At 53.4% G+C, this 22,123-nt stretch overlaps 3 protein-coding genes and 4 non-coding genes across 8 annotated transcripts; 1 reads left to right on the top strand and 6 right to left on the bottom strand.

Annotated features, from left to right (window-relative positions):
• The first annotated feature begins 78 nt into the window (after positions 1-78).
• MPDU1-AS1 (MPDU1 antisense RNA 1) lies at positions 79-4,597 on the top strand. The gene is made up of 2 exons (XR_011615359.1): positions 79-420; positions 1,131-4,597. It is a non-coding gene; the product is annotated as an MPDU1 antisense RNA 1 (transcript).
• LOC105473651 (CD68 molecule) lies at positions 1,183-4,151 on the bottom strand. Its single transcript, XM_011727559.3, has 6 exons — positions 3,567-4,151; positions 2,965-3,482; positions 2,708-2,827; positions 2,512-2,584; positions 2,229-2,399; positions 1,183-1,915 (listed from the first exon to the last, which is right to left on the bottom strand). Exons 1-6 carry the CDS (start codon positions 3,613-3,615, stop codon positions 1,782-1,784), a joined length of 1,065 nt encoding a protein of 354 aa, XP_011725861.1. The 5' UTR covers positions 3,616-4,151; the 3' UTR covers positions 1,183-1,781.
• LOC105473592 (eukaryotic translation initiation factor 4A1) lies at positions 4,301-11,559 on the bottom strand. Of its 2 annotated transcripts, none has more exons than XM_071082296.1 (11): positions 11,448-11,559; positions 10,006-10,054; positions 9,626-9,758; positions 9,047-9,186; positions 6,903-7,071; positions 6,431-6,540; positions 6,101-6,244; positions 5,882-6,019; positions 5,683-5,772; positions 5,053-5,132; positions 4,301-4,957 (listed from the first exon to the last, which is right to left on the bottom strand). In XM_071082296.1, the coding sequence occupies exons 1-11, from the start codon at positions 11,468-11,470 to the stop codon at positions 4,813-4,815; spliced, it is 1,221 nt and encodes a 406-aa protein (XP_070938397.1). In that variant the 5' UTR covers positions 11,471-11,559; the 3' UTR covers positions 4,301-4,812. The 2 variants fall into 2 exon arrangements, with proteins under 2 accessions (XP_070938397.1, XP_070938396.1); XM_071082295.1 differs by lacking the exon at positions 11,448-11,559 and adding an exon at positions 10,782-10,822.
• On the bottom strand, positions 5,202-5,340 carry LOC112425332 (small nucleolar RNA SNORA67). The gene has a single exon (XR_003016399.2). It is a non-coding gene; the product is annotated as a small nucleolar RNA SNORA67 (small nucleolar RNA).
• Positions 6,644-6,786, bottom strand: LOC112425350 (small nucleolar RNA SNORD10). The gene has a single exon (XR_003016411.2). It is a non-coding gene; the product is annotated as a small nucleolar RNA SNORD10 (small nucleolar RNA).
• Positions 9,457-9,591, bottom strand: LOC139359702 (small nucleolar RNA SNORA48). The gene has a single exon (XR_011616061.1). It is a non-coding gene; the product is annotated as a small nucleolar RNA SNORA48 (small nucleolar RNA).
• Positions 11,560-12,341: 782 nt separating the features above from the next.
• On the bottom strand, positions 12,342-21,958 carry LOC105473611 (SUMO specific peptidase 3). The gene is made up of 11 exons (XM_011727473.3): positions 21,724-21,958; positions 20,199-20,924; positions 19,120-19,359; positions 18,917-19,028; positions 18,390-18,537; positions 18,213-18,260; positions 16,987-17,064; positions 13,782-13,919; positions 13,511-13,594; positions 13,342-13,392; positions 12,342-12,884 (listed from the first exon to the last, which is right to left on the bottom strand). The coding sequence occupies exons 2-11, from the start codon at positions 20,911-20,913 to the stop codon at positions 12,774-12,776; spliced, it is 1,725 nt and encodes a 574-aa protein (XP_011725775.1). The 5' UTR covers positions 20,914-20,924; positions 21,724-21,958; the 3' UTR covers positions 12,342-12,773.
• Positions 21,959-22,123: the final 165 nt, after the last annotated feature.

Here is a 22,123-nt window from a genome sequence, read left to right as displayed (position 1 = left end):
AGGTGCCGCGTTGCGCGCAGGGCCCCGTGCTTGCCTCGCCTTCGGTTGGCTCAGGCCTCGGAGCATGAGTGCGCCGGCAACTGCTGGGCCCGGGACAGTGAAGCAGAGGAGGAGGTGGGGGAGGCGAGCCCAGGGCAGGGAAGGGCAACCCTTGAATCACCCGTGGGGCACAGAGCTGGCCGGCTCCGGGGAGCCGAGGCCTGGCGATGCAGCCCCGGGGTTCTCCCGCTCCCCACTGGCCCGAGGGCGCACCACGTGCTGGGCAGAGACTTCGGCGAGGCCGAGTGGACCCTGCAGCTCCGCTTGGGAAAGGGCACCTTGGACTACCTGGTGGGGGCGTTGTGCTTCGTTACCCAGCGCCGGGACGCCAACCCACGGTGCCCACCCGTTGCAAGGTCACACGGATGTCTGCAGGCAGAGGTGGGGCTGCCCTTGTGGGGAAGTCTCTGGCTTTGGAGGCCGGTAGCCTCCCGGGGCTCGTACGGCTGGGGGGTGCTGCTCATCCTGGCTCCCAGGGATTGCGCCACAGCCTACTGTAAAGGGTGGGACTGGCGCTCACTTGTGGTGCAGTCTGTGGCCATCTGGGAGGCCCTTTCTAGAATCGGGACCTTGGCTGTCCTGAGAATGACTCGCCTCACCTCAAATACTGGGGGCATGAAGTTAGACTTGGCGGGTGGCCCTGTGTGAGGGGCATGCTGTTCCCAGGAGCCGCCAGTGGAGGTCAGAGTACCTACTGCTCCTGCTTGATTCAACCCCTTGCAGGTGGGATAGGAGCATCCCAGGTGCTTGCTGCGAGGGTTTAATCGGGCTCTTCTGCTGGCCCTAAATACGGTGGACAGGACAGGACATTCTCATTGCTCAGGAGCCACTGGCGCTGCCTTTGGGAATGAAATTCCACAGACTCGCACTCCTGGCTTTGTCTGCTGCATCTGAAACTGTAGGAGGGTCAGGAGGAAGGCTGCAGGGGCGAATGGCTCTACCGGCTTGCCAGCGATGGGGTACTGGAGCAGCCAGTGGCCCCAAGAGGAGGAAGGAAGGGAGGCACGGCAGATCCAACACCAGCTGTGCCAGGCTTTGGGGGGTAAACCCATGAGGCATCGTCACACATTGACATTTTCATCCCTCCTCAGCAGCTGCTTCCGGCTCGCTGAGACCCAGCCATGGAAAGCACAGAAAGGCATGTGACAAGAAACTCATGGCTTTTAATCCTGGCAGGACAAGGAAAACCCCAAGTCAAAGATACGCATATATTTTGCTACTCTCCTCTTTGGGGGACAGTTCGTCACATTTAATAAAACTCTCTCCCCTCCCTCCTCCCAACTGCATTATCTCTTATTTATTTATTTGAGACAGTCTGGCTCTGTCGTCCAGTCTGGAGTGCAGTGGTGCGATCTTGGCTCAGTGGCACGATGTCGGCTCACTGCAACCTCCACCTCCTGGGTTCAGGCAATTCTGCCTCAGCCTCCCAAGGAGTTGGGATTACAGGCCAGCTGGGATTATGCCACCACACCCGGCTAATTTTTTGTATTTTTAGTAGAGATGGGGTTTCACCATGTTGGCCAGGCTGGTCTTTAAACTCCTGACCTCCAGTGATCTGCCTGCCTCAGCCTCCCAAAGTGCTGGGATTACAGGCATGAGCCATCGCGCCTGGCTCTATTTTAGTTCTTCAAGAAAGGGAAGGAAAATAACTTTGTCTTTGAGACAGTTGCATGTCAAGGAAATAAGGGACCCCCCCCACCACACCCCAACCCCCTCAGTGCCCTGGGGTTTGAAGCAAATGCTCAGAGGGCCTGGTAGGCGGATGGGCGTCTCCGGACGATGCAGAAGGCAATAAGCACCAGGGCAAGGAGGCCAAGAAGAACCAGGCCGATGATGAGAGGCAGCAAGATGGACCGGTCACTGGGGCAGGAGAAACCTGGCGGAAGGATAGGGCAGGTAGGTATTACAGTGACATGGTGGTTGGGATGAAGGTGGGAGGAGGGAATGGGGGGATGCTAGGGAGTAGGAGATGGGTGAGGAGCTCACCGCAGTGACTCAGCAGTGACCAAAGGGGGAAACTGGCAGAATCTTGTAGAGGATGGGAGGACAGCTGCCCTATAGCCATGATAAGCTGGGAGAGGGAGGAGATTTGGGGGGTTAAGAAGAGAGATGAGTGGCTTATGGGCCTGGGGAAGGGGTTTTCAGTGCAGTGGGAGGATTCTAGGAGGGAAGGAGTAGGTAGGTCTTACTTTGCCCAAAGACCCCTGTGTGGGGCAGCTGAGCAGCCTGGAGCCTCAGGGAGAGCAGGTCGAGGTGGACAGCTGGTGAAAGAATGATGCTCGAGTTGCTGCAACTGAAGCTCTGGCCCAGGGGTGCTTGGAGATCTCGAAGGGATGCATTCTGAGCCGAGAATGTCCACTCTGGAGGAGTGAGGAAGGGTTAGATCCTGTCCACCTCCCTGGCCCCAGCTTAGTCCTTTCAGGAACCCTGGTGTCTAGTGGTAGCAATGAGAAAGGGAAGGAGGTTACTTACGTGCTGCGTGGGGGAAAGACACATTGTACTCCACCGCCATGTAGCTCAGGTAGACAACCCTCTGCTGGAGGTCCTGTGGGGCAAACAGGAAAGCAGGTGGCATCCCTCTTCACAGAGGAAGGGGTAGGGTGCAGGATTGGGAGGGGTGGGGCGCCGGGAGGCTGAGTGAGGGGTGAGACTGAGGTCATGGCTATACCTGCATGAATCCAAAGCTGAGGTGTCCATAGGGGAATGAGAGAAGCAGGTGGGGATGGGCACCCTCACAGCTCCCCTGGACCTTGGTTTTGTTGGGGTTCAGTACAGAGATGCCCCAGGCCTGCGGAAGTTAAAGATCAGAAGGTCACAAGATTGCATGTGATGCCAGCCAATATTCCCCGTCCTGTCTTCCTTCTTCCCTCTGAGCCTATAGCCAGTCCTGCCTCCCTCCCCTCTCGTACCCATTTTTAGCTTTACCTCTCCTCCACCCTGGGTTGTGTACATGACTCGAATCTGAATCTGGGCTTGGAGGTGGACACAGGGCTGGGAACCATTCGTCCACATGTAGTCTCCAATGGTCTCCTTGGAGGCCGGGCTAGGACTCGGAGAGGGCGGAGGTGGTCCTGGGTGGGCAGAACTGGTGAGTCCTGGGCTGGTGGCAGTGCTGTTGCTTGTTGGATGAACTGTGGCATTTCCATGACTAGTGGTGGCAGGCCTGTGAGTGGCAGTTGAGGGTCCCTGGCTGGTGGCAGTGCTGTTGCTTGTTGGATGAACCGTGGCGTTTCTGTGGCTGGTGGTGGTGGGGTTGTGCGTGGCAGTTGTGGGTCTGTGGCTGGTGGTGCCTGTGGTGGTTGTCCTGTGAGTGGTGGTTTTGTGGCTCTTGGTAGTCCTGTGGCTGGTTGTTCCAGTGCTCTCCGTAGCCGTGGGTGTCACCGTGAAGGATGGCAGCAGAGTGGCCGATTTTTTGTGAGGACAGTCATTCCCTGTCCCCTGGGCTTTTGGCAGAGAGGAGATGGTTAGCCACCCAGGGGCAGGCTCCCTCCCAGGGGCCCCCTCCCTTCAGCCTCCTTTCTCCTTACCTGCGAGTAGCCCCAGCAGGGCCCCCGAGAAAAGCACAGCCAGCCTCATGGCTGAACTACCTCACCCCGAGTCCAGCGAGGCTGTCTGCACCAGTTGCTCAGCTCTACTCCCTCAGCCCTCTCTTGGAAAGGAGGAAATGAAAGTCTCACTTCCTGTACTGGAGATGATCCCACCCACAGCCTGACTCAGGGGCCTCAGCTCTAGCCATCTCTCTCTTAGTCATTAGTTTTTGTAATTAAGGTAGGGCACTGTTGGCCCCTGCTTCATCAGGGCAAAGTCAACAGGGTCACATGGGTACATGAAAGGGAGTCCTAGGGCAGTTGATCCATAGGGATCCATGTGTGAAACTCAGCAAAACTTGCTTGGCAGTTGTGGCAGGTGGCTATGGGAACAGCTGAGACCCAGGCCCCTCCCTCAGTGGTAGGGAAATCAGTGTCTCCACTCCCCTTTCCCCTGGACCTTGGGGCTGACCCCTGTACTTCCTCTTGGCTGAGGCACGTGAGGGGCTTGTGATCATCCACACCCAGCCTTTTACAGAGGGGCAGCACTCCAGTCAGCATCACCGTTCTCAGAGCCGAAAACATGGCTTTCCAGTGTCTGGGAACTCTTAGATGGTGACAAGAAAGCAACACAGCCCAAAGGTAACTATCTGCTGGAGAAGGGGGGAGCAGAGATGCACCCAGTAGCAGGTGGGAGAGGGAAGGGGAGGTAAGAAATGAGAAGCCCAAACAGGCAGTTTCCAAGTCATTTTATTCAGAATTTTGTGTTTGTTTCCTGAATCAATAAATACTATACAAAACAATGTAAAAATGGCTACCATTTTTTCTCCCCTGCTTCCCCCCACCTGGGGACAACCCCCTGGGCAACCTCACTCAGGGGTTTTAGGGGTTCTCCCTCCAGATTTGGTCCAGCAAATGAGGCTGAGTGACGTAGTCCCCTGAATCACTTTCAAAGGAGCTCAGCTGAGGTGAGGAGAGCCTCTGGGATCTGGAGGTTACTAGGTTAGGGAAATGGATTAGTGTTTTTTTGGGAGAAGAGCCGGCGCCTGGGGCAAGAGCCTACCCCAAAGAAAAGGGTGTCTAAAATGTTCACGGTTCCTTCTTTTTTTGCCTCAAAAAGTGACATTTATTCAAAGAAAAAAAATGACAAGATGTCCATCCCTTGGCTCCCTTCCCTCCCCCCTCCTGCTGCTCCTCAGCCCCCCGAGATTGAGCCCTGGCTGGGGCTGGGTGGCAGGACAACCCCTCAGATGAGGTCGGCAACATTGAGGGGCATTTCCTCAATGGAGGTGTTATAGAAGGTCTCGATGTCTCGAAGAGTCCTCTTGTCTTCTTCTGTCACCATGTTAATAGCCACACCTTTACGGCCAAACCGTCCACCTCGACCGATTCTGGAAAACAAGGAAAGGGATGAGGAACATCAGGAACTTAACCCAGGGAGGGCCAGGCGTGAGGGGGTGGAAGAGTGTTCCAGATCTACTCTTACCTGTGGATATAGTTTTCCCTGTTGGTGGGAAGGTCATAGTTGATGACTAAAGAAACCTGCTGCACATCAATGCCTCTGGCCTACATCAAGAAAGACAACTCTTCAGCATGTGCATGAGAGAACACTATCCCGAAGAGACACTTAGGCATCCATGTAGGCAGCCAAGGAAGGTGGAGGAAATAAGCATCCCTGTTCCCCAAAGGCCTTAGGCATGCCAGATTCTATTCCAAGCTGCTACTTTCCTGAGGGGGCACTGGATGTCCCCTTGGAGAGGGAATCACCTTGGATCCTCCCTTCTGCCTTTTTTTTTTTTTTTTCTGAGACGGAGTCTCGCTCTGTCACCCGGGCTGGAGTGCAGTGGCAGGATCTCAGCTCACTGCAAGCTCCGCCTCCCGGGTTCACGCCATTCTCCTGCCCCAGCCAGTAGCTGGGACTACAGGCGCCCGCCACCTCGCCCGGCTAGCTTTTTGTATTTTTTAGTAGAGACGGGGTTTCACCATGTTAGCCAGGATGGTCTCGATCTCCTGACCTTGTGATCCGCCCGTCTCAGCCTCCCAAAGTGCTGGGATTACAGGCTTGAGCCACCGCGCCCGGCTCCTTCTGCCTTTCCTGTCAATTCCCTCTACTCACCAGCAGGTCAGTGGTAATCAAAACTCTGCTAGAGCCAGAACGAAACTCCCTCATGATCACGTCTCGTTCCTTTTGGTCCATATCTCCATGCTAGAAGAGAAAACAAACCAGGTAGGCACATAGGTTCCGGGAACCCTGGCTTCAAGTAGGACACTTCTGACCGGCAGACCCACAAGGGTCTGGCAGCAGGCAAACACACCATGGCAGAGACAGTGAAATCTCGAGCATGCATCTTCTCGGTGAGCCAGTCCACCTTCCTCCGGGTGTTGATGAAGATGACTGCCTGGGTGATGGTCAGCGTTTCATACAAGTCACATAGTGTGTCCAGCTTCCACTCCTGCAGGTGAGGGGACAAAAATCAGTCAGGGGCTATACCCAACAACTCACTACCAGGCCCGCCTCCTGCACTGGGCCCCACCTCTCGTTCCACGTTGATGTAGAATTGGCGGATACCCTCCAGGGTCAACTCTTCCTTCTTGACAAGAATCCGAATGGGGTCCCTCATGAACTTCTTGGTCACCTCAAGCACATCAGAAGGCATTGTAGCTGACAGCAAAACTACCTAGTGGAAAAAAAGGCCAGCCTTAGAGCAGTGGATCCTTCCCAAGGTCTGCTCCCTTCCCTAGCCACACCTAAAACTGAAGTGGATGCATAAAAAGGCTCAGGACAAGAATCCAGAGTTTGGTTCCCCTGGCACTTGATATTTTTCTTCCAGAATCATTAACGATTCAAGCAAGGCCGCCCTCACCTGGGTGTTGCTGTTGAGCTTTTGGAATATGTCATAGATCTGGTCCTTGAATCCACGGCTTAACATTTCGTCAGCTTCGTCCAGTACAAACATCTTGATGTATTTGGGAGCTAGAGAAGGAAAAAAAAGCCAATATATAGCATATAATCAGGGAAATGTAGGAGAGATGTATCCAACTTTGTTGATAAAAAACAGAGAGGGGCCGAGTAGTCTGCTCTCAGAGTACAAAGACTGATCCTTTGCCCAGGACGTTCCCGCCAAGCCAGAAAACAGCCCTGGGAAGTAGGACACTGCCTGGGCTGCACTGGCAGGGAAGCCAGAGGCTCAGATGACACGCATGGGCTCCATCACAGAGCAGCTCTTCCCCAGAGGGAAACCAGCATCTGTGGGAATGACTTTGGCTTACACTGAAAGACTGGAAAGCATGCACAAGAGCGAAGTGACCCAGGGGTTGGAGAACAGAATTACTCACACAGGTATCTCCGGTTAAGCATATCAAACACTCGGCCAGGGGTCCCCACGATTATGTGGGGGGCTTCCATCTGCAGTTTCTGCACCTCAGCACGCACGTTGGTGCCCCCAATACAGGCATGACAGGAGGCACCCATGTAGTCTCCTAGTGCCATGACCACCTTCTGTATCTGAGCACAGAGAAAGATAGGTGCTCACATATTAGCTACAGCTGTGCCAGGCACCATTCTTTTTTTTTTTTTTTTTTTTTTGAGGCGGAGTCTTCACTCTGTTGCCCAGGCTGGAGTGCAGTGGCACCATCTCGGCTCACTGCAAGCTCCGCCTCCCAGGTTCGCGCCATTCTCCTGCCTCAGCCTCCCGAGTAGCTGGGACTACAGGCGCCCGCCACCGCGCCCGGCTAGCTTTTTGTATTTTAGTAGAGACGGGGTTTCACCGTGTTAGCCAGGATGGTCTCGATCTCCTGACCTCGTGATCCGCCCGCCTCGGCCTCCCAAAGTGCAGGGATTACAGGCGTGAGCCACCGCGCCCGGCCGGCACCATTCTTAAATGTTTTTCATGTATTTATTCCTAACCAACAACTTTGGGGCATGCACTATTATTACACTCACATTGAGCTGAGAAACAGGCAGAGGCTAAAATCCACTTAAGATCGTGCTGTCAATAGGTGGCAAAGACAGGATTTCAACTCAGTCTGGTTCCTGAGTGTACAGTGATTCACAGTAAGGCCGCTCAGATAATTAATTCAGTTTCTTACTCTAGATATTTAGAACCCGTAACTTTCTGAAAGCTAATTTGACCAAATGCCTCGTCATGCAGCAACCAGTTTTGTTTTGTTTTTTTTTGAAACAGAGCTTTGCTCATCGCCCAGGCTGGAGTGCAATGGCACAATCTCAGCTCACTGCAGCCTCCGCCTCCTGGGTTAAATTCTCCTGCCTGAGCCTCCCCCAAGTAGCTGGGATAACAGGCACATGCCACTACGCCCGGCTAGTTTTTATATTTCTAGTAGAGATGGGGTTTCACTATGTTGGCCAGGCTGGTCTCCAACTCCTGATCTCAAGTGGTCTGCCTGCCTCAGCCTCCCAAAGTGTTGGGATTACACAAGTGAGCCACCGCGCCCGGCCAGCAACCAGTTTTATAGAACAGGTGATGCATATCCATGTCCTATTGTACTCCTACCAGAGGACCAAAAGCTACAAGCCATGTTCACTCTGAGAAAACCGAGAGCCAAGTGCCTTAGAATGGAGCTCTGCTGTAACTTCTTACATTATCCACACCCAGAATAATCACTGCACCTGCCACAGAACATTTAAAAAACATGCTCTGAGCCTCAATACTCTAGTTGAGATGAGTGTCGCAGCATGACGCAGAAAAAGTCCAGCATTAGAATTGTGTGTGCCCCCGGCATGAAACAGCTCTAGGCATTAAGCCAAGGTGAAAAAAGGACTGTCCGGCTGGGCGTGGTGGCTCACACCTGTAATCCCAGCACTTTGGGAGGCTGAGGCGGGTGGATCATGAGGTTGGGAGACCGAGACCATCCTGGCTAACATGGTGAAACCCCATCTCTACTAAAAGATACAAAAAAATTAGCTGGGCGTGGTGGCAGACACCTGTAGTCCCAGCTACTTGGGAGGCTGAGGGCAGGAGAATGGAGTAAACCCGGGAGGCGGAGCTTGCAGTAAGCTGAGATAGCACCACTACACTCCAGCCTGAGTGACACAGACTCTTGTCTCCCCCAAAAAAAAAAAAAAAAACAAAAAAAAAACCAAACAACAAAACCAAACAACAAAACCAAACAACAAAATTGTCCACTGTCCATCTGCTCTGACTACCATAATAGCACCCCCACCACTGAGGTGTCTCTTAGCCCATGGTGATGGTGCTTATTCAGAACACAGCCACCAAACTTGCCCAGCCAGCCAGGCTTCACCCAAGAGCCTTCCCATTTGACTCAGGAAATGGGTGGAGGAAGTGATGGTTACATTTGGGTAAGAAATAGCTTCTAATTAACCCAGCAGGTCTCGAGAGCGTTAGGGCACCCATCTCTCTTCCTCCCAAGGTGGTGATCAGAAAACACTTCTCTGGTCCTTGGATTATGCCCATCATCCCTAAATCAGCCTTTAAGGAGGGAACAGAAACCACTCTTACCTGCTGAGCCAATTCTCGAGTGGGTGCCAGGACCAAGGCCTGGGTGGCTTTTAGATCTAATTCGATCTGCTGCAGAATTGATATGGCAAATGTGGCCGTTTTCCCAGTCCCAGATTGGGCTTGAGCGATCACATCGTAACCTAAACAAACAAATTAGGAGTTAAATGTGGTAAAGAGTATACACTTTGGGATATTCAAGTCGTAGGTGAATGAGACCAATAAGCAACCAATGAACCAAGCATTTCATGGCTCACAAACTACCTTACCAGTCAACACAGTTACACAATGAGAACCAGATAGAAACAAGGACCAGTTATTAACTCGTCTAGTGTTGCACACCAAGCTGGACTAGAACTATGGCTGCAGAGACAAGTGTAAGCTGGCTACAATACCACCTCTTTAAAGGAAACGTATGTGTCCAAGGCATGAACCAGGCATGGGCACAGATCAGAAGCCAAGCTGGGATGAACAAGGAGTTGCTTTGTCCCTGGCTGATATGAGATGGGCACCACCAACCAGATGCCACTCTACCCAGGTCAGGGACAGTCCAGAATGTCTTCTGGTACTGAGAGTTCTCACCCTTGATACAAGGTAGAATGGCTCGCTGCTGGATGGCAGACGGCTTCTCAAAACCATAGGCGTAGATGCCACGGAGAAGAGACTCTGAGAGGTTCATGTCATCAAAGCTGTCAACAATCTCATTCCAGTTACTCTATGGGATGCAAAGAAATTAAAGTTTGAGTCGTGGAAAAGGTGAGGCTGAGCTGTAGTCCCAGAGCGAACAGGATCTGGCGCCTACTAACCAAAGCCTCAAAGCTTATAACCCCTCCTCCCTTTAGGGAAACCAGCTGCTTCTAGATGGGCTGGGAAATCAATCTAAGACGCCACTCTAACTCTATACAGCTGTAAGGCTGAGAGTTGTAATGGGGGAGGACACAATTTCATTTGTCCAGTCTCACCTCGATGACGCCTTCGGGCTCCATCCCATCGGGGCCATTGTCTCTGGATCTGTTGGTTTAAAGCACAAATTTTGTCCCCTGCCAGACCGAAGCACTCAGAAATCCTGACAACCGGGCTGTGTCAGGAGTGGCCTGCATGATGCCATCAACCTGCTCTTCCAGATCCAACTCCCACCGTTTCCCAAAAGGTACCCAGAGGAGGAGTATCTATAAAACTGCGTGAGGCCTTTGCCCCATGCAGGCAGCGGCTCAGGCCAGGCAACCCCCGACATAAGGGGGACCCTTTCTGAAGACAGGCTGGCAGGCGTGCCGCTGCGCTCACGGCGCCCAGAGGTGGTGCTTGCCGCCAGGTCCACGTGGGCCCGACCCAGCCGCTTAAAGCCCCAGCGCGTGCACCTCCCACCACAGCACCAGCGCGCCGGAAGTCCCGCCCTTCACCTCCCAGATCGGAGGGTAGGACATCCCCTTCCCCCCACGTCATCCCGCCCGCGCCCTCCCCCACTCCCTCCAGCCGAACCCCCCTTCGCGTTGCCCGGATGTGGGAGGCCGCGGGCGGTGGCGGCCTCGCGCACAATGAGCCCAAGCCGAGCTAGCAAAGGGGGAGATTGCACAACACTTAGAAGCGAAGCAGACTGGGGGAGGGGAACGCCTCAAGCCACCATGTGCTCGCTCCCTCGACCACCCGGCGGCGTCTCCCACCCCTCCATGGAACAATCCACATCCCGCCCGCCCCCGTCGCGAAGTAGCGTCGCCCTCCCGTACCTCAGGCCGCTCACCCCCGAAGTAAAGTGGACCTGCCCATCCGCAGTTTGCCAATAGCCCGGCTTGTGCGGCAAAATGGACCCGCCCGCCCGGCGCCGGGTGGGCTCCTGGTGCCTCACGCGGCCGCTCCTCGGGGTTAGGCTCAGTCCTGGCCGTCAAGAAAACCAGCACACTGAACGGCCGGTTTCTTCTCCCCGACCCGTGTTTTAGCCGCGACGATGTGACTGGATCTGAGGACCAGGCACCCCCGCCTCTCGCGAGTGGTACCGTCAGAATCCTCCGGAACCCCGCGCGCCGTCCCTCCCCCGGCACAGGGAGACAACCGGACCTGCCGGCTCTGGGCCACACACAGTGGCGGCCGCCTCCACCTTTCTTTCCCACGCCAGGTCGCGACCCAGTCTCGCCACTCAGCGCCGGGGCTTCGCGCACGGCACCGCCTCGGGTCGAGGCTCGTAACACACTTCGCAAGCCTGACCCTAGCCGGGCTGTCCCTGCCCTCCGCTTCGACCCTGGTGGCCGCGGAGGCCGTGGATCTTCCCCCTCGCCCCCCCAGGTCGGACCTCCCCCCCGGCTCGGTTTCCCCCGCAACCCTGCTGGGCCTCTCAGCTACCCCCAGCGGGCCTGTCGGAAGCGGGGCGGAAAGGTAAGCAGCCACAATCTCTTGCAAATGTCTTTCTTACCGGGAATCCTGGCTCGCAGACATGATCCTTAGAAACTAGGGCGGAGTGCCCGCCTATCGACAACTTATAGAGCGCCCGACTCCGCCCCGGCCATCGCATTGGCTTGGCTGCCCCGGCCCCGCCTGCCGGCGCTCAGCAACTCGGCGTGACGTTAGTTCCTAGGCGCTCTGGCATGCAGCCACCATTGGATAACTCGAACGCCTATCAAGGTGAAGGCCCGCCCCGCAGCCTCATTGGCTGGAGGGCCCGCCTTTCTCGCCGGTACGGAAGTGACATACAGGAGTCAGGCCTCGAGGCCTGGCAGCCATCTTGGGGCCCTGAACTCTCACACGTGCGGAGGCGACAGTGCCTTGGTCATGTGGCTCCGTAGGCCCTATCACGCAAGGGGGGCGAGGTCTCAGCCTCCAGAGGCTTCCGGGCTCTGGGGGTTATCACTTCCCTTTACTTCTGCTCCCGGTCCCCACTGGACTCAAATGTTAATTTGTTTTCCCCTGTAGCAAAGATGGATTCGACACCGCCTGGACGTGTGCCAAGGATGAAGGAATCAAGAGCGATATCCTAGGGACAGGAGGATTCCCCTGGCTGGAGGATGGAGGGATGAAAGAAAACTGTAAAGGGCTTTGGGGTACTATCATGAATCCTCGCTGGTCCTCTCCCCAGTCCCGTGTGTCCAGTTCCCCAGCTTCCCTCTTGGACGCCCTTATTCTTGAGGCATACCTACTTTCCCTCCTTCCTCCCCTCTGCTCCTATCTGGGGGATTTGTTTGGGTGAAGACATGGTGTTGGCAGTGTCTGAGCCAGGGATGGAAAGCTGACCCCTTTAGTCTCAAGAGCCTGGCTGGAAGGTCTGAGCTAAGCATCCACTAATTTGAGGCCCTTTAAGGAAGACCACCACTTAAGTATCAACAAAGGATCCTTTATTGACCAGAGCAGGACCGTGGCATTTTTATATATATATATATATATATATATAAAAGTTTGAGGATCTGGCAGGCAGTGATGCTATTGCCCACCCACCACCCCCAGCACTGATTTCTGCTCCCTGCACGGGGAAAGGGGAGGATGACTGCTCCACCCAGGCCACAGGGCCACACTCCCCTGCAGACAGAGGAAGAAAGGGGCTTTTCTGTAGCCACCCCCTGCCCATCAAAAATCAACAGGTATTCTCTCAAAGAAAAAAAAAATACAGAAATCGAAACATTTAAATATGAAAAACCAAAGGGAACTGAGTGGGAAGAGGCGAGAGGGGAAAGGGACTGGAGTTTCCTGGGAAGGGACTCCTATGTCCCCCTTCCCATTAATGGGCTTGGGGTCTGGGGTACGAGGCTCACACAGTGAGTTTGCAGTGACACAGCTCCTTGTAGATCTGCCGACGAAGTTTGGGCATGTCCTGCTGGGTGAAGCTGAATGGCTGAGACAGGGCCAGATGCTTGCAATACTGGGTGTTAACAAAGCAGGCCATGAGAAACCCCCTGTGTCAGGACCTGTGCTACACATTTCATATTAGATGTGTCTCCATCTTTCAGAGAACATGCCCACTTCACACACAAAGGGAGTCAGGGTCCCATAGCCTGGGGTTCAAAAACAGCCTGACTCTAAAGCTAATGTTCCTACTTGGTACACGATAGAATGTTTTAGATGGAGAAAATACACTGAGTTGGAGGTTAGCAGGGAGCTCTATCAAGGCCAGAGGCCCAAGACCAGACACCCAGTCCCAATGTGGGATGAAGAAGCCCAGAAGAGGACCAGTGAAGCCAGGGTCTTGGTGTTCTAAAACAGATTACTTCCTGCTCCACAACTGACTATGAGCCAAATGAGGGGATACAGAACAGCCTCCCAACCCTTTAACCCAACTGACTTCAGAGCTAGAGGAGGTGGCCCCATCATCTGCTTACCTGCAACACAAAAGCACCACAGTCACTGTCATTATTCTGCCTGGCCACATTCTAGAGAAGAGAAAAAAAGCAGGCCCTTCACATGGAGACTCCCAGGGGTAAGGCTTCAATTTCTGCCTTCTACCACTATCCCCACCAACACCCTATACCCCTTCCTCAGGAAACTCACCATTTTGAAGTAACCTTTCCAGCCCTGGTGGAAATCCAGTCGGTCTTTCTTTACCGCCTCTGCCTGCAGATACTTGGCAATATGCTACGTGGGTGGGGAGAGAGAGAAAGTGATGCCCTAAATCTCCCAAATGAACACAGTATGGTGGGTAGTGGTGGCAGACATCACGCCCAGGACGCCCCTCAAAGGCCCAAAGCCCACCCTTCTTCCTGCAATGCCTTGCCACTGCACCTCCCCACGTTTTGCCCATCTCTCTCCTACCCCCTCAAACCTTAGGGCAGCGGCGGTTTAGGGTACGCTGCGAGTCAAAATAGGTGATGGTGCGTCGCCTCACATCGACGGAGATGAGGGACCAATGCACCTCCAGGTGGATGGGGATTAGCAGTAGCTCCTTATTGAAGATGTCCACCTAAAGAGACAGTGCCACAGGTCAGGTACAACACACAGAAGTCCTGCCTTTTGCCATGAAGGTTCTAGAGAGGAACAGAGACACAGGCAAGGGAGCCAAGTGAAAGAACAGAAGACCCAGGCCCTAGATCGTGGGCAAGCTCAGGATCTGCATGTTTCGGCTCTTCGGGGTAAGGGAGGAAGGTCGGACAATGGAGGTGACAGCAGAACGAACACTTGAGAATCCATAATGGGCAGGCACTTTTCACACTTTAAAGGGAGAAGTATTTAGCAGCTAAGAACCCAGGCCCAGGATTCTGCAGCTTGCCAGAATTCAAATCCAGCTCCTCCATTTACTGGCTTATGACTGGGCAACCTACTTAATAACCTTCTATACCTCAGTTTCCTTATCTGCCAGAAAGTGAAAATAGTAGTACCTACACCTCATCCATTTGTTATGAGGATTAAACTAGTGAATATTCATAATACACTTAGAACAACATACAGCACAAAGTAAACACTCAGTTAATGCTCATAACAATCCTACCAGGAAGTTCTCACATTCAACCTAAGAGATGAGGAAATTGCAGCTTGGAAAGTAGTGACTTGCACAAGGTCATAAAAGAAAGAAATGACAGAAGGGGGACTCAAACTCAGTATGAAGAAGGCCAACACGTTTTGCACTGTGTGTCACCACCCTTCCCTCTACTGGGAGAAGTGGAAGAAGATCCCTGAGGGTGTAAGCTCTTGAATTTGAGGACTGAAATTAAGGAATGCTAGAGCCAATCATCCTGCCTAGCTGTAGAAATTTCCTAGCCTTTGAATGGGAGGGCAGGGAAACCACAGAACTCTTGACTTTCCTCCCACAACCTGTTCCTCTTCCACTTTTCCCGTTACATAGGCCAAAAACCTAGGCATCATCCTCCACTTCTATCTTTTTCTTCGTTTCCCACATCCAACCTGTGGAGGAAAAAACAAATCTTTCCTACTGTACTCTCACAACACAAAATACTTCTGTAACCTGTGGTCACCAAGAAGTGTGTGGGGCTTTCTCTCCACCAATGACCAAGCAAGCAATTTTGCAGTGGACACAGCTGGGTATCCCCCAATTCAATTCCAACGCTATCTACCTGGAGATAATGTGTCACAGGTTTAGGGCTCAGTCTCACAAGGCTGCCCCCAATTCTGATGTCAGTCCTAAGCCCCAGGTTTTTTTTATCTGTGCTTCTCATCAACTAGTTAGATCAGCGTTCCCATGACCCCCTCCCTGAATTTGATTAATTTGCTAGAGCAGCTGACAGAACTCATGGAAACACATTTACCAGTTTATTACAAAGGGTAGTACAGAGTACAGATGAAAAGATGCACAGGGCAAGGTACTGGGAAGAGGCCTGGAGGCCATCCTGCGGGAACCTCCATGCCTTCAGTTATCTAGAATGTCTCCAAACTCCTCCTCTCGGGTTTTTTTTTGTTGTTGTTCTTTTTTGAGAAAGAGTCTCACTCTGTCACCCAGGCTGGAGTGCAGCAGCACTATCTCCGCTCACTGCAACCTCTGCCTCGGGGGTTCAAGCGATTCTCCTGCCTCAGCCTCCTGGGGACTACAGGCACCCACCACCACGCCCAGCTAATTTTCATATTTTTAGTAGAGTCAGGGTTTCACCATGTTGGCCAGGCTGGTCTCAATCTCTTGACCTTGCAATCTGCCCGCGTCGGCCTCCCAAAGTGCTGGGATTACAGGCCTGAGCCACCGCGCCCGGCCGCTTTCAGGTTTTTAGAGGCTTCACTACTAGGCATGACTGATTAAATCACTGACCATCAGTGACTGCCTTAACCTTCGGCCCCTTTCCCCTCCCTGGAAGCTGGTGGGGGTGAAGCTGAAAGTTCCAACCCTCTAATCATGAAGCCACCTAGAGGGGCTAGCCATGAATCAACTCATCAGCATACAAAACACACATCACTGGAGATTCCAAGGATTTTACAAGTGGAATGCCAGGAGCCTGGTCAGGAGACCAAATATGTATCTCTCAGTATCACAGAGCCTGTCAGTCCTACTGGTTTTACTTGTAAAATGTATCCTACGTAAAACTACTCTCTCTCTCTTCCTTTAGCACTCCAGTTCAAGTTTCTCACCTGGACTACTGTGCTCTGTTCCTGCTTCCGTTCTTGCCCCCCTTTCAATCTATCATTGAAACAGGAGTTTAAAACAGAAAACTCAATGGCTTCTCAGTATACGCACAATACAACCCCTCCTCAGCCTGCTGTATATGTCGTATGTCCTACGTGATCTACTCTGACCGAATTTTGTATCGGTCTCCCTTTGCTCACTCTGTGCCAACTACACAGGTCACCCCCACAAGCCCTCTGTTCTTTTCACTATGGGTCTTGTGTACTTGCTGGTCCCTTTGCCTAAACACTCCTCTCCCAGATCTGAAAATGGCTGGCTGCTCATCATTCAAGTCTCAGCTATGAGAGGCCTTCCTAGACCACCCAATCTAAAGTACCCACTTTCCACACTATCCCAGTACTCTGGGTTTTTTTGTTTGTTTGTTTGTTTTGAGACAGTTTTGCTCTTGTTGCCCCAGGCTGGAGTGCAATGGTGGGGGGTCTCGGCTCACTGCAACCCTCTGCCTCCCAGGTTGATGCAATTCTCCTGCCTCAGCCTCCTGGAATAGCTGGGCTTATTAACAGGCCATCTGCCACCACACAGGGCTAATTTTTGTATTTTTAATAGACACAGGGTTTCTCAATGTCGGCCAGACTAGTCTCGAACTCCTGACCTCAGGTGATCCACCCAAGTTGGCCTTCCAAAGTGCCGGGATTACAGGCGTGAGCCACTGCACCCGGCCTCACATTACTCTGTTTTGATCTGCCCACAGCACTTATCGCTAGCTGCAATTTAACTGTATTCTCACTCCACAAGGGCAAGTTTTCCTTATTTAATACTGTATCTTTAGTGCCTACACACACAGGAGACGTTTAATCTTTGACAGACTGAATGAACACAGTCAGGGAAAGGGCTCATAGAAAACAAGACTCTCATTCTTTAGAGGCAAAGGCATTACACAAGTAGATGTCAATTCAAAACTCACGTTTTTGGTCCACCTTTTCACCCCATCATAACCCTTGGTACGGAGTTTATCATAGAAGAAACTATTGAAGAAATGCACCTGTGCCAATGACACAAAAAAGCTCAATGGAATTAAAAGACTTCAGACTCTCCCACTAAGTCTCCCCTCCTCAGTCCACTGACAGTAAAAACAAATTCTGGGTTTTTGGGTTTTTTTTCTTTTTTTTGGTAGAGACAGGGTCTCACTATGTTGCCCAGGTTGGTCTCAAACTCCTGGCCTCAAGCAATCTGTCTGCCTGCCTGCATCGGCCTTCCAGAGCATTGAGATTATAGGCATGAGTCAACAAACCAGGCTTTTTTTTTTTTTTTTTTTTTTTTGAGGCAGGGCCTTGCTCTGTCGCCCAGGCTGGAGTGCAGTGGCATGATTTCAACTCACTGCAACCTCTGCCTCCCGGGTTCAAGCAATTCTCCCGCCTCACCCTCCCGAGTAGCTGAGACTACAGGCACCCGCCACTACACCCAGCTAACTTTTTCGTATTTTTAGTAGAGACAAGGTTTCACCATGTTGGCCAGGCTGGTCTCAAACTCCTGACCTCAGGTGATCCCTCTGCCTTGGCCTCCCAAAGTGCTGGGATTACGGGGATGAGTCACCACACCCAAACTTGTTTTGTTGTCTTTTTTTTTTTTTTTTGAGACAGAATTCTGCTCTTGTTGCCCAGGCAGGAGTGCAATGGCGTGAGCTCGATTCACCGCAACCTCCGCCTCCCAGGTTCAAGCAATTCTCCTCCCTCAGCCTCCTGAGTAACTGGGATTACAGGCATGCGCCACCATGCCCAGCTAATTTTATATTTTTAGTAGAGACAGGGTTTCTCCATGTTGGTCAGTCTGGTCTTGAACTCCCAACCTCAGGTGATCTGCCCGCCTTAGCCTCCGAAAGTGCTGGGATTACAGGCACGAGCCACCATGCCTGGCAGCCTTTTTTGTTTTTTTAACCTTGTTTTACAATAGGATCCCATCCCGATTCTTGGGGCTGGCCATAGGGAAAAACACTAAATACCGGCAGAAAGGAAAACAACTGATACATCCAGGGCCAAGATTACAGATTTGAAATTAATACACTACCACTACCACCTCTCTCCCTGAAACAGAGACCCTCTCTATGTAAAATGAAAAGGATGAAAGGAGCTTAAAAAGCTGCTTAAAACTGCAGAAGTTCTTCTGGGTACTGACCTATCTGGTTGGGCCTACCTTTTCAGGGACTGTGTCCATGACCAGGTCTCCATACATGTTCATCACCTGGGGAGAAGATGGGAGGCAGCTTGCCATGGAGGGTGCGGCATGGGTACAGGGCTCCCCCATGCAGAGGGCCCCAGACACCCTGCTCCCTGAATCCCCTCTCAGGTCTGTTTCTCTACCCTTTCTCACCTGGTCATTGAGCCAGTTCTGTCCATACAAGGTCCCCAAGTCATCCATGGTCAGCACATGCCGCTTATAGGCCACACGGAAGCCCCTCACCATGGCATTGCCTGGCATCCGCTGGTATGACTGGATCAGCTGCAACACCAGGCTCTTCCTGAGTAGGCCAAGGGTGGAGTCACATAAAAGTTGATGCAGCTGGGGCACACAGAAATACCTACTACTCCCTAGAATACAAATTCTAACTGACCCCCTTTTATTCGGCTCATGATGGGTCCTTCTGAGGACCCGCGAAAGGCCCACTGCCCAGAAAGAAGAACATGACTACTCAAGTAGAACATGTCAGGGTCCCAGGTAAAGACTCTCCCATCAGCTTCCAAGGACTCGGCACCTTGCCTGCAGAGTCCTCCCCTTCAGCTCTAGCTTCCTCCTCCCCCAAGTACAGCCCTATGGGAGAAAAGGCAGCAGTATTCTCTCTACGTCCCTACGTCCCTGAGGCCCCAGCCCTCCTTTGAAGGAGGGCTTTCAAGCCTCACCTGGAAGGCGTGGAAAACTCCTGCTGGAAAATGTCCTCCAATTTCTCCACTACCTCATCAGTGCTGAGGGGTATGAGGCTGCCATATGTTTGAAGGAATTCGTCCAAGATGCCTGGTGGAAAGGGAGAGAGGAGGGGTAAGGCCTCCAGACTTTACTTTAGGAGTGGGTGGAGGCAGAGGCTAGTTGCCCAAGGGCTCCTTACTCTGTACGCAGGTCACATGCTCCTCTCGCAGGGGGCTGTGCTGGCCGGCTTTCTCCCCAGGCCTCTCTGCCTCTTCTGCCATGCCCAAATCTGAGCCCTGAAAAAGCTCCTGGGCCACATGGTCCCCGATGCTGCACACATTGCTGATGAGGATGCTGGCATCAGGGGGTGCCAAGCTGCGCTCCCCTTCTGGCCCAGATGGTCCCCCAAAACCGTTGGGCAGAGTACATGAAAGGAGGCCTATAAGGCAGGGGAAATGGAATGGGCATGAGAGATTGGCCTAGGGGAAAGGACAATGGAATGCACACGGTTAACTCATGCACGCAAAGAAGACCGCGAGAAGGATACACTGAAGCAGAATCCACCAATGTCAATCCCACTCCAAGAAACAGGGACCCCATAAGCATGAGATAAACATGTCCAAGAGATTCTACAGGGACGGAGAGAGTTCCTACTCATAGACAGAAGAAAGAAAAAGGATTAGCAATTAGACATGAAAACTTCAGGGATATTTGTCACCACTATATGCCAAACACCTAGCACAGTACCCAGCATATTGTAATGGCTCAATGAATAGTTGAATATGTAATAAAGACGTAGAGAGCCTGAAATTGTTTGGCTGGAGTTCTCCGAAAGGGAAATATTATTTCACAACTGTAAGATGATGTACTCCACTACCGGGAGAGATCCCATCCCACCACTGTGGGAGTGGTACTCTCTGGAGATGTACACACAGGGGTTCTTTTACTGAGAGACTGAGGAGGGATTTCGCGTGGACAGGATTTTTCTAAACCACAGCTCCCCTTTCGCATCTGCGCTCAGGACCACAGGATACCTACTTAGGGAATCTGTTTCCTAGTTCTGACTGGGAAACAGCCAGGCTCACTCCCAAGCTTACTTTCTGCTCAAAGTGGGGCTTAATGGAGATATTTTGCAGCTCTTCTGGAGCTGTCACTCTGCCATCCTACTTTCCCTAAGCCCAACTCTCACCATGGCAACAGGCTCCTGGTGCTCCAGGCTCTTATCCCTCCCTAACCCCTTTCCCCCCATCCCCACCCCACACCCCTTTCCCACCTTACCCGAGTCAGGGTCCAGAGGAGACTTTGGAGTCCACCTGAGTCCATCTTCCTCCATGGGGGGCCCAGAGGGCACTGGTGGAGACCCTCTCACCCCATCCTCAGCCATGAGAGCACCTAGCAGACCCAGCCGGGGTGGAGGTGGCCCCCGGGGAGAGTCAAAACGACAACAGGGGGATGGCACCTGTGGCGTTGCACCCCCTTCCTGGGGTGAAAGATGGTTCTTGGGGTGTGCGAGGCCCCGCCGCCGGCCCCGGTGGCGCCCCCAAAGCTTCCAGTGGAATGTCAGCGAGGTGCTTTTTGAGTAGAGCAGCATCCGGAAGGCTCTCATGGCTCGACGGCGGCGCTGTGAGCAGGTTTTTCGATGAGTGGGGCGGGAAGGGCGGGGCCGCTGGGAGGTTCCCAGCTGACTCCATCTGGGGGGCAGCCTCCAAGCTGCCACTTCCTCCTCTTCATCTTCATCCTCCTCCTCCTCCTCTTCCTCCTCCTCTTCACTTGCTGAGGCATCAAAAGAGGGTCGGGGGACAGGGAGGCGTCTGGCTGGCACTGTGGTCCCTGACCCAGGATCTGGCCCAAACCCTCCACCTGACTTGAGTCGGGGTTTGGGAGGTGGGGGCCAACGAAGACGCTCCCGCCTGGGACTTGAGTAAGCTGGGGGTATGCCGGGTCCAGGAGGCTCAGGCCCCCAGGACCCGGTCCCTTGTATAGTCTCTTTCATCTTCCAGTACCCTGAAAAACAAAGATCAAGAATATCAAAATCTAAGCATCACGCCAGCGCAGATCCTGCCTCTCTTCCTGGCCATGCCTCCTCTGGATTCAGATGCAAATAAAGAAAAGCAGAAAAACGAAAAACTCCAAACTTAAGATCTTCCCAGTTAACGCAATCCACAAGGGGCCCTTTAGGGTCTGTGCCATCATCTCTCCCCAGTTCAGAGACAAGGGAAAATGGCTAAGCACCAGGCCTCAGAAATCTTATTTCTAAGATCCCCAGGCCAAACCCAATAGCAATACCTGGTTCTACGTCTTTATTTTAATACCACCAGGGCTGTCCTTTGAGGGCCCAATAAGGGCAATTTCTTTCCTCAGGGACATGATAACCGTGGTACCTGAGGAGAATGCAACTTGCACGTGGAAACTGTGGGCTGGAGTGGGAGTTCTCTAACACCCTGGATGAACGGGGGGCGTGGGAAGGCTGCGGTCATCTCAGGTGCGGATGCCAAGGCTATGGTTCAGGGGCAGAGGCTGATGAACGGGGAAGCACTTTGAAGGAAACTTAAAAGGGAACTGAATCAAGGCGCTGGGACAGAACGGAGCGCACGAGCCAGGCCGGGCCAGCCCCCTCCTACTTCATCCTCGGGGACCAGAATGCAACCCGGCACCAGTCCGGTGCCACGGGCTTGGATGGCTGGGCGCACACGGGCCTTAAGAAGCCCTTTTGCGGGCCTCTGGGTCCCAGTTGGGTGGAAGCGAGGCCCAGGAATGGGAGAGGCCAAGGCAGGGCTGGGGGGAGGGGAGGGGGCGTCCTCACCGCGAGCGGGGAAGCCGGGCAGACGGGCCCGAGGGCGGGCGTCTCCGGCCTCAAGCTTTCCGGCTCATCTCTCTGGCGACGGCGGCGGCCCCGCCACTCCTGCTGTCTTCAGGCGCAGCCGTCTCAATTCAGGATTCCAACGCTTCTGGGCCGCGTGCCGCGCCGCCGAACACCCCGCCGCGCCGCCTCTGGCTCTGCTTCAGCTTCAGCTTCCACCTCCACCTCCGCCACCGCCACCGCCACCACCAGCACCACCGCCACCACCAGCGCCACCGCCGCCGCCACTCCTCCCCCCCTCCTCCTCCTTCCCCTCCCGCGAGCCCCGGGCCCACCGGCAGTGGCGGCGCACGATTAGTACGTCACACCCGGCGAAGAGCGCCGGCGCGGCCACCAAGCGCCC

The sequence above is a fragment of the Macaca nemestrina genome, chromosome 17, assembly GCF_043159975.1.
Source record: "Macaca nemestrina isolate mMacNem1 chromosome 17, mMacNem.hap1, whole genome shotgun sequence".
NCBI lineage: Eukaryota > Metazoa > Chordata > Mammalia > Primates > Cercopithecidae > Macaca > Macaca nemestrina.
The sequence above is the reverse complement of the archived record's forward strand: the minus strand, read 5'-3'. Positions and strand labels throughout refer to the sequence as shown.

What these genes read in the sequence shown, in the direction of transcription:
- LOC105473611 (XM_011727473.3), bottom strand. Translation starts at nt 20,913, where the DNA reads ATGAAAGAGACTATACAAGGGACCGGGTCCTGGGGGCCTGAGCCTCCT. An exon ending in TGGACACAGTCCCTGAAAAG is followed by an intron (nt 17,065 to 18,212) that starts GTAGGCCCAACC and finishes TCATTGGCACAG; the next exon opens with GTGCATTTCTTCAATAGTTT. An exon ending in TAAACCGCCGCTGCCCTAAG is followed by an intron (nt 13,595 to 13,781) that starts GTTTGAGGGGGT and finishes CCACCCACGTAG; the next exon opens with CATATTGCCAAGTATCTGCA.
- LOC105473592 (XM_071082295.1), bottom strand. Translation starts at nt 10,807, where the DNA reads ATGGGCAGGTCCACTTTACTTCGGGG. An exon ending in AGGTCCACTTTACTTCGGGG is followed by an intron (nt 10,055 to 10,781) that starts GTGAGCGGCCTG and finishes TTAAACCAACAG; the next exon opens with ATCCAGAGACAATGGCCCCG. An exon ending in GCTTAACCGGAGATACCTGT is followed by an intron (nt 6,541 to 6,902) that starts GTGAGTAATTCT and finishes TTCCTTCTCTAG; the next exon opens with CTCCCAAATACATCAAGATG.
- LOC105473651 (XM_011727559.3), bottom strand. Translation starts at nt 3,615, where the DNA reads ATGAGGCTGGCTGTGCTTTTCTCGGGGGCCCTGCTGGGGCTACTCGCA. An exon ending in CAACCCAGGGTGGAGGAGAG is followed by an intron (nt 2,828 to 2,964) that starts GTAAAGCTAAAA and finishes TAACTTCCGCAG; the next exon opens with GCCTGGGGCATCTCTGTACT. An exon ending in CACAGGGGTCTTTGGGCAAA is followed by an intron (nt 1,916 to 2,228) that starts GTAAGACCTACC and finishes TCCTTCCGCCAG; the next exon opens with GTTTCTCCTGCCCCAGTGAC.